Source organism: Sander vitreus, unplaced genomic scaffold (genome assembly GCF_031162955.1).
Source record: "Sander vitreus isolate 19-12246 unplaced genomic scaffold, sanVit1 ctg268_2, whole genome shotgun sequence".
NCBI lineage: Eukaryota > Metazoa > Chordata > Actinopteri > Perciformes > Percidae > Sander > Sander vitreus.
In genome coordinates this window covers 31,765-50,975 of record NW_027595433.1, presented here as the reverse complement: position 1 = coordinate 50,975, position 19,211 = coordinate 31,765, and the positions used below count along the sequence as shown (strand labels likewise).

General features: G+C 41.6%; 1 protein-coding gene across 2 annotated transcripts; it reads right to left on the bottom strand.

Annotated features, from left to right (window-relative positions):
- Positions 1 to 2,017: 2,017 nt before the first annotated feature.
- On the bottom strand, positions 2,018 to 18,133 carry LOC144513519 (uncharacterized). 2 transcript variants are annotated; one of them, XM_078244619.1, is made up of 5 exons: positions 18,003 to 18,133; positions 15,703 to 15,855; positions 12,312 to 12,685; positions 11,822 to 11,996; positions 2,018 to 6,659 (listed from the first exon to the last, which is right to left on the bottom strand). In XM_078244619.1, the coding sequence occupies exons 2-5, from the start codon at positions 15,793 to 15,795 to the stop codon at positions 5,628 to 5,630; spliced, it is 1,674 nt and encodes a 557-aa protein (XP_078100745.1). In that variant the 5' UTR covers positions 15,796 to 15,855; positions 18,003 to 18,133; the 3' UTR covers positions 2,018 to 5,627. The 2 variants fall into 2 exon arrangements, with proteins under 2 accessions (XP_078100745.1, XP_078100744.1); XM_078244618.1 differs by having other exon boundaries at positions 18,023 to 18,133.
- Between the last annotated feature and the right edge of the window lie 1,078 nt (positions 18,134 to 19,211).

Genomic DNA, 19,211 nt, shown 5'->3' with positions numbered 1-19,211 from the left:
CCCGGTGTTGAATCCTCTACAGTAAAACACAGTCACACTTTACACCGTTTAGTGTTAGCTGTCAGCATTTTAACCCTGTTTAATCCAGCTACTAGCTAGTGGTAGGCTAACGTTAGCTGTTGTTGAGTATAGTGTTAACTAGCTAGCGGTAGGCTAACGTTAGCTGCTGTTGAGTATAGTGTTAACTAGCTAGCGGTAGGCTAACGTTAGCTGCTGTCGAGTATTGTGTTAACTAGCTAGCGGTAGGCTAATGTTAGCTGCTGTTGAGTATTGTGTTAACTAGCTAGCGGTAGGCTAACGTTAGCTGCTGTTGAGTATAGTGTTAACTAGCTAGCGGTAGGCTAACGTTAGCTGCTGTCGAGTATTGTGTTAACTAGCTAGCGGTATGCAGCATCAGAGAGAAGAGCAGACATATCAGTGGCACCAGAATGAGGCACTGAAATCCGCGTTGCTATTCCTGCAGCAGCAGGATGTGTTAGGAGGAAGTACGGCAAAATAGTATCCTGTTAGGCACGACGCAAAGCCGACTGAAGTGAAAATAAATTAATAAATGGCGGCATGCGATTAATACAATTAAAAAAAATGAACGCATTATGCTCGACCCTTAATTGCATCGCTATTAACGCGTTAATGCTGACAGCCCTAATTCAAATATCAAAATATTCAGCTCTTTAAGCACATGATGGGTCAATTGTTTTCTGCTATTTATAATTTTTAAAATAATACGTTTTTTTACATTTTTATTTAACATTAGAGACTGTTCGTTATTTAATTAAGGGCCCACCGGAGGATTTTTGGGATCTTTAGTCAAAACAGACTTGACTCTCCCTTTGCCAGCAATACATTTTCTATGACCCTCCCCACCAGTCTATTGAATCCTTCTGTACTGGTTCGTGCTTGGCAAACATGTGCAGCCCATTGTTTTTATACAGCCATGACATACAGGAGTTAACCTCTGCTTTCTCATCTTATACATCCCACTCCTCTGTTATGGTGGGGGGGCCATTTCAGTAGATTTACTCTCTAACATTGTTGTGAAAACACAATAAGCATGGAAACTAAATGCACACTTCCTGCATTACTTCAAATACTAAGTTACTCCTCTAGTAAACCAGTATTCACATGAAATAAAACAATATGTGTAATTGAGACCATTCAACAAAGCACACTGGGTAATTTCAAATCACCGGGACCAAAAGGATATTTGAAGAGTATACTACGTATTGGCGCTAGAAATCACATTTGCTCTAGAATCTTTGCTAGTGTCCTCTAGAGGCATAGGCCGAGTTTGGCATTCAGCCAGAGGAGGCAAAAAAAGAAAAAAGCTCATTGTAGCAGCTGAGACCGCCTACCACTTGGGGAACACAGCACGAGCACATATGGACAAAACAAACATGCTAAATAAACATGTAGGTTTATTTTTAAAGCAGATTTTAAATTACGTTGTAACAATGTAACAAGTCGCCCTTATGAAATCCGATCGCGGCACGGCTGTCTTTGAACGCAACAGACAGACGGTGACGGGATGCACCGACACTTACATACTAAAATGTAACAGTGACCAATTAGTGTTGGACCTCCAGTCTGTTGAGATGCCTCTCCAAAACACAGAAACCAAGCACAATCACACCATGAAACGTTAAGGTGCGTCCCATTCACCATCAGCTCCAAACAGGTGACCGAGGCCTCTCCACTTCGCCGTTTAAACAAAGTGGAATAAACGTAGAAAAGTCCAAATCTACACAAAACACACAATTAGTAAGCTGACATCACATTTATATACACAGCATTTAGGAAACCTTTATTCCAACGTTGGCACGGCAAGATGTCCAGATTAGTGCAACAGTAAGTTTAATTTTTTCTATCATCAGCCAGGTAATCATTTTTTTACTAAATCAGTATATGAAATCAGATGTATAACCTACCACCATTTAGTTGTTTTGTGGTATTTAAAATATTTATAAAATATCTGGTCAAGCCAGACGTAATTATTTCACTCATTTTTTTAAACAATGCAATTACCCGTTTCAGCCCCCCCGGCAGTGCTCCCCGTCCCTCAGCAAACTCCCCGTATGGGTCAGACCCATCTGGTAGCGGGGGCCGAGACTGAGCGCTACATGGAAAAATATGCACCAAACAAGCCACTTTGAAATGTTGCTGTTTTCATGAATAGGGTACAAAAGTTGGGTGACCCCCCAGACTAAAAAATGTTGGGTGACTTATGCTGTAATACGTACTTTGAACTGCGTGTTGCAAGAGTTGATTGCAATATATGATCTCAACACTAGATGGGAGAAATTCCTACACATCGGACCTTTAAGCTTTAGCTATTTAGCTTTTCAGCATTCACAAGCCTTTTCTGCAGGAAATGCCTCTCTACTTACTTTTCAAAAGACAGTTTGTCCCTTCCTGTCCAATAAAAACCATGTATCTCCAGATGTGTGCTGATGTTGAATGTTTGTGATAAACTGAAGGATGATATGGAGTCATAAGAGTGTCATAAAGAAGAATACGCCTGTAAAAAATTAAGAAACTTAATGTTAAAGTTCAATTCTATTCAGTTTATTAAGAAGAGGACAGAGTAAATTAATAAAACAAATGATTATACATGGGTTAAATGACAGAATTAGCCAAAAGATCGCAATCTCCCCCCCGAATACAACTAGCTGTTCTCATGTGTTTAATCCACTTTAGAACCCTGTGGGATACCAGGAGCGATATGTTGACAGGGGGGCCATTTCCTAACCAACACTGTGCTCCTCCTAATGCATGTGTGTCTATGGAGGCAGAAGGTCTATCCACAATTCAAATCATCATTTCTTACGGTTCACTACAAAGCCAGACATGTATTCATAATACAGGATACTTGGTTAAATTAAAATGTGGGTTTTCTTACAAAAGTTTTTGTTCAAAATATTTTGTAGCTATAGGGCCCTATTTTAATGATCTGAAAACGCGAAACGCAAGTAGCTTTATGGGCGGCTCTCCGGCGCCGTTTCTATTATACCTGTGGGATAAATGACTCTGTGTTGATTCTGTTGTCGATGTTGCTGCGGCCTCTCGGGCGCATCTCCTCAAGTCTGGAGAGGATTGCTGCAGCCATGCAGCGTAGGCCTCCAAACGCACCACCTGCTCCTGTTGTGCCCCTTCCTCCTCCCCCCACTCCATCTCCGTCCACCCGCTCCACCAGGAGCACATCGCGCAATGCCACTCCCAGATCCTGCCGGAGTGTCCAATCCTGCCGTAGTTCAACATCAGGTCTCCTATTTCCTCATTTATGTCAACACATCCATGATTTATGGAAATGTTGTGTATGGAAATGTTTGTGGCTTGTTGTGTAAAACACAAAAAGCCACAAAGAATCCTGCGACTTTTTGAGGACTGTACTGTAAAGTGCCTCCTGACCTATACAAACACCTGAAGCGCATTTTCAGTAATGTTTTTCCTTGTAATTATGTATGGTTTGCAAAAATGGGAACTTCTGCGTCCGTGTAGATGAGAGAAGCAAAGTGTATGTGCGTTGTGCACATGCTACATTATGGCCAAGCATGCGCCCCTAAAATAGCATCTGAATAATGCGCCACTGACTTTAGACTAGGTCTTTTCCTGGTCTGTGGCGGAATTCTTTTCTGAAAAAACAAAATAGCACTAGGGAACGTTTGCGCCGGAACACGCCTCCTCTTTTTGCTGAACCGCCCCCAGGAGCGCAAGTTCATTCCCTAATTTACCGACGTGCGTCTGTGGAGGGAAAAGTCCGCTGTGCTTCGGGTGCAAAATAGGAATGATACATGCGTCGGTGTACAAAGTCAATTGCGCTGGGTGTAAGATAGGGCCCATAGTGTATCGAGGGTCTGGAAAAAAAGCCTCCGATGACACACAAAGCGTCATCCGAGGCATTTTTTGCCCAGAGTCTGTGGACTACAGCCAGCTAGTTCTGCATGTTTTCAACCCGCCCATAGGGGGTGGGACTGTCGTCTATACCCGAAGCTTGCTGAAGCAAGCCGAGTGTCAGCCATCTTGGAGCTTCGATAAACAGGCTCTGTCTTTTCAGCAGCAAACTTTTACAACAATTATGTGTATTCACACTACCGCACATGTGTACCACCGGGATACATTGGTACAGATCGGAGAATATGCAGGAAACTTTATTACAGACGGAATACTCGACACACTACGCGAGCTTCGACTGCTACGGAGACCAGCACCTCAGCTTGCGGTCTCGTTCTATGCCGCTAGCCGGTAAGGGGACATCCTCAGCGGTGTGCGTGAAAGCAGAAACGAGCTAGGAGTTCGAGTTAGGTGGAAAGCTAACAATAGCCGGCCACCTGTTCCCTCAATCCCTGCTGGCAAGTGTCCGCTCATTAGACAACAAACTGGACTACATCCAACGTGAGTTCAGAGACTGCTGTGTTTTTGTTGTTGTGGAAACATGGCTGAACAACAGTGTACCGGACTACCCAGCTACCAGGCCTACTGCTCTGTCACCGGGTAAGACTAGTGGAGGAGGGCTGTGTTAACACGGACTGGTGCTGGTATCCAACTAACTGCTAACTGCTGGAGGAGTTTGTGACTGTTAAATGCCGACCATTCTACATTCCACACAAATTTACGGCTGTGTCAATACTGTGTTTACAGCCCACCAAGCGCTAATGCTAGTATGTGTTAGCTGAACTTTACGGAGCCTATGTGTGTGCACTAAATGTAGCCTGTTTCATATGTCGTTTTTATAGAATGTTTTAATATAATTTAAATGTGTAACACCACTTGAGCCACGGTGAAACGTTTTGTGTATATAGTTGAAATGACAATAAAACACACTCTAGTTGAGTTGACTGTCTGTCTGTCTGTCTGTCTGTCTGTCTGTAAGCGGTAGGCGTGGCTTGGGAGTGGCCTCATAAAGCAGCGAAGCAAGTGCATTCTGGGATTTGGTGTCTTTCATCAACATGAGGCAAAAACACATTTTCTGGCATTTCTCGCCCTAGAAGGGACCAATTTCTAAAAATATAATTACATTTCTGATTTATAGATATATTCATCTTTCCAACGGTGAAATATCCCTTTAATTCAGTATCAGGACAGTAATTTAGCTTTCGGTTAACTTAAAAGAAGGATTAATGTTACCTTTTGTGATATTAAATTCAACACTTTCATAATAGTTACATATTGTAAAACACATTTTTCATCTGTGAAATGTTATTCCATGTCGTTTTGGTTAGCATTTCTTTTACATCAACATCCAAAAGGAGTACAAAAATCTTTTTCTGAGTCTTTAAGATCAGCTGTCTGTCCCAAGATGGCGGCAGCACAGACGCAGTTTAAACACATCAACTGTTCAAGTCATTTTTTAAGCAGCAGCAGCAGACTGTTGTGATTAAAGCAACATTAGTTAAATAGCGCTAGCAGTTAAAACCTGAACTCTAAATAACGCTAATTTTGAGCGGAATTAATCCCTTCAAAGGGAGGGAGCGTAATATGGAGTCGTAACCAAGATAACATCCACGCTGTTAAGAAGCTGAAGTTACTGCTGGTCAGCCTTCAATGTGGAGAGAAGATCAGAATATAACAACTCAGCTATCAGGGCATGAGGAGGAGGCAGCAGGAAACAGCTTGGCTCTGAAACATCTTCACTACGAGGCAGTGTGAAGGCGCTGGTGAGATTTAAGGGGACCACTCTGAGAAAAGGTTTTCCCACATTGTTCGCACCAGTACGGTTTCTCTCCAGTGTGAACATGTCGGTGGCTTAGAACTTCTCCTGGAGTGGTGAACGTTTTCTCACATATATCACAGCTGTGAGGTTTATCTCCATTGTGAATGCGCTGGTGAGATTTAAGGTTAGCACTTCGAGAAAAAGTTTTCCCACAATGTTCACACCAGTACGGCTTCTCTCCAGTGTGAACACGTCGGTGGCTTTCTAGGCTACCACTCCGACTAAATGTTTTTCCACATTGATCACAGCTGTACGGCTTCTCTCCAGTGTGAATGCGTTGATGGATTTTTAGGCTATCCTGTCGTGCGAAAGTTGCCCCACATTGATCACAGCTGTACGGCTTCTCCCCAGTGTGAATGCGTTGATGGCTTTTTAGGGTTCCCTTTTGTGTGAAAGCTGCCCCACATTGATCACAGCTGTGCGGCTTCTCTCCAGTGTGAATGTGTTGATGGAGTTTAAGGTTAACCTGAGTTGTGAAAGCTGCCCCACATTGATCACAGCTGTGTAGATTCTCTCCAGTGTGAATGTGTTGATGATTTTTTAGGGCATCCTGTCGTGTGAAAGTTGCCCCACATTGATCACAGCTGTACGGCTTCTCTCCAGTGTGAATGCGTTGATGGTGTTTTAGGGCATCCTGTCGTGTGAAAGCTGCCCCACATTGATCACAGCTGTACGGCTTCTCTCCAGTGTGAATGCGTTGATGGATTTTAAGGCTACCCTGAGTTGTGAAAGCTGCCCCACATTGATCACAGCTGTATGGCTTCTCTCCAGTGTGAATGCGTTGATGGAGTTTTAGGTTACCCTGTTGTGTGAAAGCTGCCCCACATTGATCACAGCTGTACGGCTTCTCTCCAGTGTGAACTCTCTGATGAATCTTCAAATATTTTGATGTTTTGAAGGATTTGTCACAGTGCTGACAGTGGTGACGTTTGGGTCCCTCTCCTCTCCGTTTCTATAGCAACAAACAAATACAGAGAGAGTTAGTGAACAACCTTCTTTAAACCCTGGACTTGCTCTCACTCCCAATTTTGACTCTTCATACCATCATTTATGACAAAATGAAGGAAAATGTGTGCCGGCTGTAGACATGTTATTATGGAAACAAATGTACTCTTCATAACTTTTATAATTTCCTAAATATTCTAAAATTTTCAAGCAAGTTTCCCCATTCAAATGCATTTCTGCTGAGTGGCGCACGTGCCCGCTTGCGGTGTGAAGCACGCGTCTACGCTATTCTTGGACGTGCACTCTACTATCACAGCTGATGGATGGCTTTTTGTACACGCTCTGAAACGGACGTGAAAATATCACACTTTCTCTGTAGTCTACGGTTAGCTAGCTACCGTAAATGAAGGCTGCTTTTAAAATGCCATATTTTCCCTCTGGGCTCACCAAAACGGACGTGAAGGCATATAAACCATTCACTGCACATGATCGCTAGTAAACATATTACACTTGCTCTGCTAGGCTATCGTTCAGGACAAGACCCTTACAAGATAATTGTCTGCCCTTTCAAACTACTGTGTGTACAGGCCTCTCGGACACCATCTGAGAGAGTCTTCTCCTGTGCAGGACATGCCATAAGTCAGGAGAGGTGTCGTATCTCTCCAGAGAAAGCAAATATGGTAATTTTTCTGCAAAAGAACTGCTAAAGTTTGAAGCTGGTTGGCATACAAACTCAACATTTATTTTGTTGTTACTTATTAATAGTGTAACTGTAATTTATCAAATTATTGTAGTTATTTGTAAGGTGACTTAGGTTTACTTATTATATATTATAGTATTATAGTACTTTAAAACATTAATATATTGTTAAATTTAAATAATTTTCAAAAAAAAAAAAAACCTCCATAAAAGAGCCTTTCTTTGATGTATGTTTTTCAAGAATCGGTTCGGCATCGGAATCGTTTTAAAAGTACCGGTACGGCATCAGAATCGTAAAAATTCAAACAGTACCAAATCCTAATGATTTAAAAAAAATTGGAAACTTTTAAGAAACCAATTTTAAAACATCTATAAACATGACATTGATAGATCGGCCAGATATTCCTAACACTTTGTTAAGGGTTACTAGTTGGTTTGTAAACCATAAATAGTGTCTGGATGGTATTTATAAAGTTGTGACTATAATACTTTGTGAAATAGTTAATAAATACTTCGTAAACCATCTATAAACATTATCTGGATGGCTATTGTAAAGTTGCGTCTGTTTTTGATAATAATTATTATTATTTTATGATTATTACTATTATTACTATTATTCATAGTAAGTGCTTTGTAAAGCAATGATAAATGTTTTGCCCTTCATTAAATTATATTAAAAAAATCATCTATATACATATATATGTATATATTAGGGGTGTCAAAATAACGCGTTCATTTCGATTAATTAATCTGAGAAAAAATAACTCATAAAAAAAAATAAGGCAGATTAATCCATTCCATATTGACGTTTGACCCGGAGCCGCTCTAGCCCCATTGGACTGTAAAATGAAGGAGGAGACGAGAATGTTCTGCCTGGATCATTAATTGGAACATTTACTTATAAAAATCTTCTTCCTGAATAGGGTTGGGTACCGAAATCCGGTGCTAATACGGCACCGGTGCCTTCACGACCGGTATCTACCAGACCAAATAGCAACACTGATTTCGGCGCCTCATTTCGGTGCAACTGATATATCTGTGCTTCTCTCTGATGCTCTGAAACAGACTTTACAGGAAACAGAAACATTGCTGCACTTGACGCTAGTTAACACTACTAGCGTTAGCCTACCGCTAGCTAGTAGCTGGATTAAACACGGTAAGAATGCTGACAGCTAACGCTAAACGGTGTAAAGTTTGACTGTATTTCACTGTAGAGGATTCCAACACCGGGATGTAACAATCTGCAGCTGCTGTTGTCGGAAAAACACAGACTGGTAATTTACAGCCTCGTGGTGCATTCAAAGTTGTTAAATTCAAATGTGTGACTAGATTAAATATATAAAACAAATACAAATCTTAAAATCAAGTTCACAAAGTCACTTTCTTTGCATTCGTTTGATTCCCAGTCAAGATACACTGGTTGTTGGAAAAACACAGACATTCAGTTCAATGAAACTGATAACCTACAGCCTCATGGTGCATTCAAAGTTATTGTTAAATGCCCTTTTCCCATCTGGTGGTTGTTTTTCTCATTCAACAGCAATTTACTAGTGAAATAAGTTATTGTTATAGTTATTACATTATTATTAAATCATTTAATTTTGACCATATGGCCTTAGCAATAAACAAGTGCTACGTGCCCTTCTTTTTTTCTTCTTAACTTTCTTAAAAAGTATCGGTTAAGGCACCGGGCAAAAATGATGTATGCGATTAATTTAGATTAATTAATCACAGAGTACGTAATTAATTAGATAGATAGATAGATAGATAGATCGATTGACAGCCCTTGTATATATAGATAGATAATATAAATAGATATTTTTATTTATATAATTTAACGAAGAGCAAAAAATGTATCTAGACACTGTTTATGGTTTACAAACCAACTAGTAACCCTTAAAAGTTAAAATATTTTAATCATTACGCGATACCTAATATAGTATATGAGGGATATGTGTGTAACAATAAACTGTTAATTTACAGCACTACTAATAATTAGTAAACATTATTAATTATAATGTTATTGTTTGTTAACAGTAAAATGACAGTTTACTAAAGATTAATTAACTATCAATTTACCATCTATTAATGATGGTTATTATAAAGTGTTACCGATACTATTTCACAGTGGAGGAGGATGTTCATCTCTGTCTGACCCAGCTGGTGGCCACTGAGCCTGTATTTAGTCAGGATCCGTCTCTTCTTCGTATCTCTGACAGTGTGCAGATAATCTGTCAAATAACTATTTTGTCTACTTTGTTTGCTTTCTCCAATGTTCTAAATATTGGTCATCTGAGTGATTCATAAGAAGCTCATCCCTGTGTATCAACGGATGTCCAGTGACAGCCTGCTCAAGCACATGCAGCATGGAGGCACTCAGAATGCCAACGCATGCCTCAACTCGGTCATATGGGCCTGATGTCCAAAAACAGTCTTTGTGGGGAATAGCAGGGTTGAGACTGCAGCCAGTATGGCTATTTCTATATTTAATGAGGGTGCCTCTGCCATGCTGGCTGTGATGGAGAAATTGTGGCTTCAGAGCACAGTCGTGACTGTCAATGCAATGAAGGATGACGACATGGTTAGGATCTCAAAAGCCAATACTGTCCATTCCGCCAGTGCAAAGCAGAGCCATAAAAGTATAAGCACAGCCAAAAAAGTGAAAATACACCAGCAGGAGATGGAGGAGGGTCCTACATATGGTGCAGGCATGGATATGTAGACTGTAAGCTAACTTGGGGGAACTAGGCTGTGTAGTCTAGGCCTGTCGCGATAGTCAATAAATCAATTAATTCCATTTGCATGTTTTTTTGTTTTCCTTGTCTCTCTCTCTCTCTACCAAAGAGACTGGAGGACCACTCTCGGTTCCTTAGCGTAACGAGGAGTGAACCCTCTTGTCAGTCGCATGGTCTTTGTGAAGGGAGGTGGGACTGCTGGCGGAGAGACAGAGAGACAGAGAAAATGCTTATTGTTAGAGCGGGGCTTCCCACAGCACTTTGCAGTTAAGGCGCAGTCAAAAAAAAGAAGTATGAGCGATATCCGCCGTGTTACTCGGCGTCCTGTTTTCTCCCTTTCATTTCAAAGCACACAGTTGACAACCTGCAGGTGGAGGCGGTGGAGACAGGCTCGGACATACACGCCACGGGCTGCTGTGGACTTGTCAGTCTCGCAAGTGCTTTCAGGAAAGTTGCTGCATGTGTCCGACAATGCACAGAACATTAACGGTACAAGCCTACAGCTGTTTGATGAAAAGTTTTTCTTTTAATAACTTTTCATCTTTAAGGTGTTGAGGTGGTACAGACCAAGTTTGAAGTCCATCGGATGAAATCTCTAGGAGGAGTTCGTTAAAGTACAACATGTGGAAATGGCCAAAATCTTCTTCAAAAATCAAAATGGTGGGCTTCCTGTTGGGTTTAGGGTATGGCTCCAATGACGTTTGTTGTACATCTTGACATGTTACATATGTGTACCAACTTTCGTGAGTCTACGTTAAACGCACTGCAAGGGCTCAATTTATTTAACTTTGTAGGGGGCGCTAGCGAGCCATTTTTGTGCACCTATTCCCGAAACCCTTAAAATATGTAAATCTTCACCAGACTTGATGCGACCGTCAATTTTGGTGAGCTTTTTGAATATGATAAGCCAATTCATTTGGTGTAATAATAATAATAATAATAATAATAATTCCTTCAGTTTCAATAGGGCCTTCGCCGCTGTCAGCGCTCGGGCCCTAATAAATCATCTAAAAAGATGTATTGTCTCTGACCAGTCTGCCGTTGTTAGAACCATTATAGAAACACGTATATAAGATTATATATATATATATATATTATCCTTCATCAGTGACTTCATTTAAAACACATTTCAAGCTTTATCAGCCTTCTCTGTAGCTCGTCTGTTATTGTCTTTTTTCTCTTCTAGCTTTTTTAAAATCATTTACAGGCCTTGCGTATATATCTTCTATCCTATAGATATGGCTACGATTAAACTGGATCACAGCAGTAAAAACCTTGTTTATTCAAGGAAACAACTGTTCAGACTGAGGACAATGGGACACGCCGGCATTGTGCACCCCATCCCAGAGGAATTGAGGCGTTACTAACGCGGATGCAGAGCCAGAGCTAGCGTGAAGGCTAGGCTACTGAGGAAGAGGTGGAGGTTTAAGCCGTCTATTCCTTCGTGTGTGATGGGGAATGTAAACTCACTGGCCAACAAGACGGATGAGCTGGGTGCCCTAGTGAAGAATGTTAGGTTAGGGAGTGCAGCCTCATGTGTTTCACTGAGACCTGGCTTAGTCGGAATATCACAGATGCTAACGTGGAGTTACCCAGCTCCAGTATCGTCAGAGTGGACCGGGACCCCAAGCTAAGTGGCAAGCGGAAAGGTGGGGGCCTCGCGCTGTTCATCAACAATAGATAGATAGATAGATAGATTTCTGGGACTCTGGAGTAACCTCTTTCCTTCACTCACCTCCTCCTTCTTCCTCCTCTTGCTCCCTCGCTCCTCTGAGTCTCCCGAGGCCTCACTGACAACTTTCCTCTTGCCCTCCTTCTTTTTCTCCTCCTTCTCCTTGTGTTTCTGCATGTACTCGGTGATAAGGTCGGGGCAGTCCAGGTTGTCTTGTGGCTCCCATGTGTTATCCTCACTGGAAAGGTGAGTGTAGACAGAAGAAAATCTCCTCAGGCTTTGTTTTTTAGGCAATACATTCTCACTCTGATTGTTAATTCATATTATTCCTTTTTTTATTGCCATTTTGTAAGGTTAATGGCAGGTCTGCAACTTAGTGTCAAAATACCAAACCTTCAACTTTGAGGGCATGATACAATGCAGACATTTATGCTGTAGATTATTTGCAATTTGTAAATGAACAAGATAAAAAATTATATATATATATATATCTATACAGTATATCTCTCAGGAACAAGAACACCAAGTATTAATATTATAGACTCATACTTACTCTGAGAACCCCTTCCATTTCAGCAGAAACTCTACTCTTCCCTTCATCACTCTGCGGTCCAAAACCTTCTCCACCACATACTCCTCCTCCTCCTCCTTTTCCTCCTCCTCCTCCTCTTCCTCCTTCACTGCTGCAGGAGTTGCTGCAGGCTGCTCCTCCTCCTCCTCCTCCTTCACTGCTGCAGGCTGCTCCTCCTCTTCCTCCTCCTTCACTGCTGCAGGCTGCTCCTCCTCTTCCTCCTCCTTCACTGCTGCAGGCTGCTCCTCCTCCTCTTCCTCCTTCACTGCTGCAGGAGGTGCTGTAGGCTGCTCCTCCTCGGCCTTCTTGCCCTTCTTTCCTGCTACGGTCGCCAGCTTGACGTCTGCTGAGGGCTCCTTTGGTAGACCCAAGGGGGAAACATGCAGAGATAATGATACAAGGGTTAGAAGAACTAATGGGAGGTGGGAGTGACTTATAGTTTACCATGTTTTACTATATTAAAATGTTCTGTTTGAATGGAGAAAATGCCAGGGCTGATGAGGTGACCAATCCATAGGACTTCAGAGTGAGAAGTATCTCCTGCATCAAAACTGAAACAACACAAAAGTCATTAACTGGAGCTACAAGCTACATGCACAGTAGCCTCAACCAACGACAGTTCATTTACCAGAAAATCACCAGATGTTCCTCGTGAGCTACACGCTGAAAATGGAAAGTTTTGAAAAACGTTTTGATGTTGCAACAAGGCAGGCCTGGTTGGTTCTTTCAGGGAATAATTGTAAAGATTTATAAAGAATACGTTTAACGTTACACCATTTTATATCTAACTGGGATGTTTTGGGAGCGATTGTGGCAGGATTGCTGCAGACGAAGTAATGTTACACAGGGTGATACACTGGTAAGAGCTAATGACGTTTAGCCATGTATGCAGCTCATTTAAACAGCTCACTTTACCGTATTGTGTCAACAGTTAACTTCATTTTATATTACCTGTGGCTAGGGTTGGGTACCGTTCACATTTTTACCGGTGACGGTACCGATACCTGAAATTTGGTTCCGGTACCCAACGGTGCCTTTTTTTTCGGTGCTTTCCCGGTATTTCTGTTGTAAAACTATTTTCAAAGTTATTTATCCTAGAGTAACTTCGCTCCGTCCGCACCTCTGTGTGTGTGTGTGTGTGTGTGTGTGTGTGTGTGTGTGTGTGTGTGTGTGTAAGCTGAGCCCTGCTCTCTGTCAACATGCAGATGGCGTTTCTTCTATCGGGGTGAAAATGTTCCACCTAGAGACTATTTAACAGAGCCAAAGTCGTTGCGTCCAGAGCTTAGCGCCGCCCAGGACTATTGTGATTGGTTTAAAGAAATGCAAACAAGCCAGAGAGTTTTATTTCTCCTATCCCAGAATGCCTGTGTGGAGGTGCCAGACCTTACTCCGCAGTGCTGTGGAGATAGGTCTGGCAATGTGAGACTACATGTACAGTAACATGCAGTTGTTTGCCTTTAACTATACTGATATGGCTGTATGCACAACGACAGACAAACAAAGGGACAAAACCTGTATCAAATCCCTGATAAAAAAATTAAAAAAAAGAATAAACAAGCCTGCCTGCCTTTAACTTCTAACAAAATCCACACACAGACCAACAGTGGATTTAATAGCAAGTACTAGCTGAATGATAGTACCAACCCCCCTGCAGGTCTAGAGAAGGGCCACAAGGCAGACATTAGATCTGAAATGGACTGGACAGTTGTCCCTTTAAAATAAATGAGTAGCATCTGTCCTCTACAACAGGAGGGGGGGGGTGGTGTCTGTGCAATAAACACTAAATATAAAATTTAAATAATAATATATTATAATAAATAAGAAAGTGCAAAACAACATTCACAGTCACTGCTTCTGGCAGAGCTGACATCTAGCATCGCTACAGGCTATGTAAATAATGCACATAAAATACAAACGTGAGCAATATATCGAATCAACAGCCACGTGCAGCCTAGCTAGCAGGTGAAGAACTCAAACAACTAAATCACCAGCTACCTTACTTTACATTTGCAAGAACTATAGACTAATACAATAACAGGCTTAAATAAACCCAAAACATAAGTTACACGACTTACAGTTCTCACGGACACACGCGCGCGATATCAACTGACTAGTTATCCTCCAGACAGCGACGGACCACGTCTCGTTTTCTTTCTCTCCTTTCGGCCGTGTGGCGCGCGTGCCCGCTCGCGGTGTGAAGCGCGTCCACGCTATTGTCCGAGATGCACTTGACGGGCTTTTGTGCAGCGGATTTTTTATTTGTTTTTGACGACCTAGTTCAGCTTAGGTGGGCCGTCCGAACTGCAAAGTGTTGCGGGAAACCCTGTACACAATAACGTTATGACCCGTTACACTAGACAGAAGGTCTGGTCTAGTTGTTCCCAAGATCTTGAAGGGAGTCAGGACAAATCCATGCACATCTACAGATTTGAGGGCATACATCACTTGCTGGATGTCTATTTGCATATTAATAAAGATTTTTTGAATACAATGCACATTGAATTTGTAATTTTTCCAACTTTCATAGCACTTCAATTGTAAAAATTGTGAGCCTGACATATTACATTTATTATTATTAACACTCCATGTTCAAAGATGTACTAGGTGTCAGTTCATTTCTTATAAGCTGCTGCCATCTAGTGGTTAACTGTGTTAAGTCTGGGGAACTTCTTAATTAATGTCTGTTTAGTAATTCATATTTGATCCTTTATTTTCTTTCCAGAAGCCATGTTTGAGCACACACACATACATGTGTTTGTGTGGGGGCGCTACTCTGTGTGAGCGACTCCTGACATGGCTCAGCGTTTGCGTGTTTTACCGTGAAGTTTTACTCTTCTACTGTATGTCATCTTTCACGTTTTGTTCGTCGGGATGTTGAGGGAAACAGCTCTTTATCTGGCCTAAACATCTACAAGAAATCCTTCATCCCCTCTGCCATAGCCATACTGAACAGCACCAAATGAACACCAGTCAGCTGATACCTCAACACCCCCATGTCTTGTTTTATATGTCTGGGTGAATGTCTCTTTGTGACTGGAGCCTAGTCAAAGAACATGTTCTGTAACCCTTGTGTAACAGACAATAAAGTATTATCTTATATATGTCATGTTTTAGGCCTATTGGCAGACATCCATTTAAAATGTAGCCAATGACATATAAAGAGCCTTTTCTCCATGTCTACTCAAGTTTCTCAGCTTGCTCTCTAGTAACATTTGGGTGGTCCAGGTCATTCACAAGGCTACTTTTACTTGTATACTTTAAGTACATTTCCAAGCCTGTACTTTGTTACTTTTACTTGAGTAAAGAAGTTAAATCAGTACTTCTACTTGAGTACAGGAAGTGAGTACTTTTGCCCTTTCTGCTGAACACTGACCTGAACATGGCTGCTATCAGAGTCCCAGTCTGCTGCTTGTCTTCTGGGGACCTCGTTGCTCCGCTGCTCCGGGTTCTGGTTGTCCTCCTCCATTCCTCTCTGGTCCTGAAATCCAGCAGAGCTCCACTGGGGCTGCTGGACTCAGTCTGGATTCTGTTCAGTACAAATCCAAGCAGCAGAGATATTCAGGAGCTGCTGTCTCCTCTCGTTTTTGGGGGTAAGCACTTTTTATTTTACTATAATTCTTTGCATAAATATTTCTTTCTACTACTATGGGCTAACAGTTAACATAGAAAGGATCAGACATGCATTTAAATGCCCTCTGCAAATACACACAAACACAGTAGTGTCCACAAACTTAGTCCAATGAGACTGCTGTGTCCAATGTTACTAGCAGGTAGAGCGAGCTACACCTGACAGGGAGGGAGAGACTGTATCACTACAGCCAGTCCAGTCTGCTCAAAGTGATGGTCTTTTTCACTAATAGGTTGCACGTAAGGGGAAAAAGTAGCTTCCACTTCAGGGACCCTATCTTGCTCCCTGTGCAGCACAGCGCAAAGCCCGATGCAAGAGTCTTTGCTAGTTTAAGACCGACGCACTTGATGATATCGTCCATCGGCACAACCCTATTTCACACAGTTTACAGACTTAAATATCTGGTTTAAGGGATGAGAACTTTCAGATCCATCTGTAATGCGTGTGCAGGTTAGTTCCCCCAACAAATGTCAACGTCTGAAACTCGTTTCTCAGCAGGCAAATTATTCAATTCATAGCTTTAAAATGCATTTTCTATTGTAGAGAGTCAGCTTACAGTAAGATTAGGCCTACCTCTCATTGGCTAACAGCTAGCCAATGAGAGCCTGGCTACCAGTATCAGCTGACAGAGGAGGTAGGAGTTCATTTTCCCATTCACGACATAACGCAAACACATATGGACCTAACATATTTTAAAAAATGAAAGTAAAAACCGGTTTTGTGTGCAGGACACCTTTAAGCCAAAGAATGGACCAAACCGGTACACTGAATTTCACCACTAGGTGTCCCACTTGTCTCAGCCAAGTGAGACTGGTGAAAAATGTCCATAATGAGAGAGTGAGGACTCCAGTCCACATGGTGGCGGTAATGTGCCTCTAAGCCAGGACTTTTTTAACCTGCAGCGAGCCTCCTACTGTAACCTCGTTGGTTTAACACACACTCAGCTTCAAATCTCAAATGTTTCCATATCGGCGGTGCACTTGTAGTTTTCTTTGAGACTAACTCTGCCATATATCATCTTGTCACTGCAGAAACACATGATACTACTTTGTAGTTAACAAACACAACTTGGGCCGTTTCCCCTCACAGTGCTACGGTGGCTGAGACGGTTCAACACAAATACAAAAGATACAACACAAACACAAAAAGATACAACACAAACACAAAAGATACAACACTAATGATTCTTGTATGTTTGAGAAGTAGACTAAGTGAAACATGGTTCCTGGTTAATTCTGATTACTGTCACTATGTGATTGACACAAATAAGTAATGTTGTTCAATATCTTTGTATTTTCATATGTATGTATACTCTGCCATTTAGGCTACGAAGTGTGTGTGTGTGTGTGTGTGTGTGTGTGTGTGTCTATTTGTAGGGTAAGACTGAGGACATAGACTGTACCAATGCTAACATCCAGTCTATGAACAAACCCTTTTACATGGCTTTAAATACAGTGGAAATATTCAGTCCACCGTCTGAGTTTTGATGAGAGGGAAACTCGGCCACACTTCTGCTCTCAGAAATAATGAAGCTACACTACATTTAGAACGGCTTGGCTTTCTAATATTTTAGAAGAAGGTCAACAATGGGAGCAGCTGACAGACAGACACATACTAATACTTTCTATCTTTTTTCTCTTTGTTTGAGAGAGAGAGAACAACTAACGAAGGAACGTTTCCCTCCAAAACAAACGGGGGTCCCGGTTCAGGCGGGTTAGGGTCGATGCAACAAAACATGAATATCAGCTACTAGCTAGCCTGCTACATTACATTACATTACATGTCATTTAGCTGACGCTTTTATCCAAAGAGACTTCCAATGAAGTACTTTCAACCCTGGAGGTGAAAACTCCAGACAACAAGTAGTAAGAGCAAGTACATTAGCTTTAAATAAGCTAAACCACAAAGAGCCATATGAAAGAGCTAGCTAGCTTCTGCTCAGCTCCGTTAGCATTAAGCAGCCGAATGGGAAGCTAACGCATGCGCAGCTCTGTCTTCTATTCTCTGTGACTGCCGTGTAAAAGAGCAGTTCTTAAAGTGTTTACCTGAGTGTGTGCGGGTTTACCTGGAGCTCTGTCTTCTTAAAACTCACTAATAACAAACAACACAGCTATCCCGCCGCCGGACACACATCACAGTGAAGACACCACACTTCCTGTTTCCTCCCAGTCAGGGTTTTTCAGAATAAAAGTTTAAAATGAAAGAACGCTGCCGCCCGGAGGTCAGGAGGGGAAACAACAGATACACATTCAGTTAATGAATCAGTTAGTGGTGGCCTGGAACTGAGTACATTTACTCAAGTACTGGACTTAACTCGAGGTACTTTTCATTCATTTTGAGCATTTTAATTTATTTCCACCAGACTAGCTTGAATTAAAACATAAATGTTATTGTGAAGTCCTTGTACGTTATTCTCTGGCGCTACCCGAGCTGGCTATGTACTCCGGTAAGAGAGTCGCTGCAACCTTCACTTTTAGTTCAACAGATTTATTAACATCCAGATCCAGCAGTGAATAAAGTGGTTGTTGCTTGCAATAGTATGTTTGGGCATATGTGTGTGTGTGTGTGTGTGTGTGTGTGTGTGTGTGTGTGTGTGTGTGTGTGTGTGTGTGGTTTTCTGTAAAATAAGGAAATACAGAATATGTAAATATAACCTATACATAATGAATGCACATTTATACAGATTAAAGAGCAATAAGCAACAAATCACTCTGCAATATACGTAATTATATGTTTTATACATTATTGCTATGCAATAAAAAGTTACTGTGCAAACAACCAAATAATTCTGGATCGTAATGGGAGTCAGTAGAACCCAATGTAGTAAAGAATAGAGGTTTCATTGTGTCCTCATATCTATTGGCCACTAGATGGCGCTCTAAGACCACAAATGGAACATAGCAGTAGCATTCAGGTCCAACAGTCATGTTGACCACACAAACAAAGATACATGCAACACCAGCATGGACATAAAACTGTGCACTTACATTCTCAATAACGCACACGGCAACACAACAGAAGCTTATACAAGTGACACCTTTAGGAGCAGCTGTACTCACGTCAGCAGCAAACTACAAAAGGAAATGGCAAAGTTGGGCATGTGCACAAATGCATGAGTCCAAGGAGTGACGTAGGCTCATCAGTCCAGCAGGGAGTTTTCCACAGTTATGATTATTAAACACACTTATTTCAAAGAGGACAGAAACTAAATAAAACTATCAAAAGCCGTCTTGGTTCATCTTTCCACTGTTCCA

What these genes read in the sequence shown, in the direction of transcription:
- LOC144513519 (XM_078244619.1), bottom strand. Translation starts at nt 15,795, where the DNA reads ATGGAGGAGGACAACCAGAACCCGGAGCAGCGGAGCAACGAGGTCCCC. An exon ending in CTGATAGCAGCCATGTTCAG is followed by an intron (nt 12,686 to 15,702) that starts GTCAGTGTTCAG and finishes GGTCTACCAAAG; the next exon opens with GAGCCCTCAGCAGACGTCAA. An exon ending in AGAGGAGGAAGAAGGAGGAG is followed by an intron (nt 6,660 to 11,821) that starts GTGAGTGAAGGA and finishes TTGTTGCTATAG; the next exon opens with AAACGGAGAGGAGAGGGACC.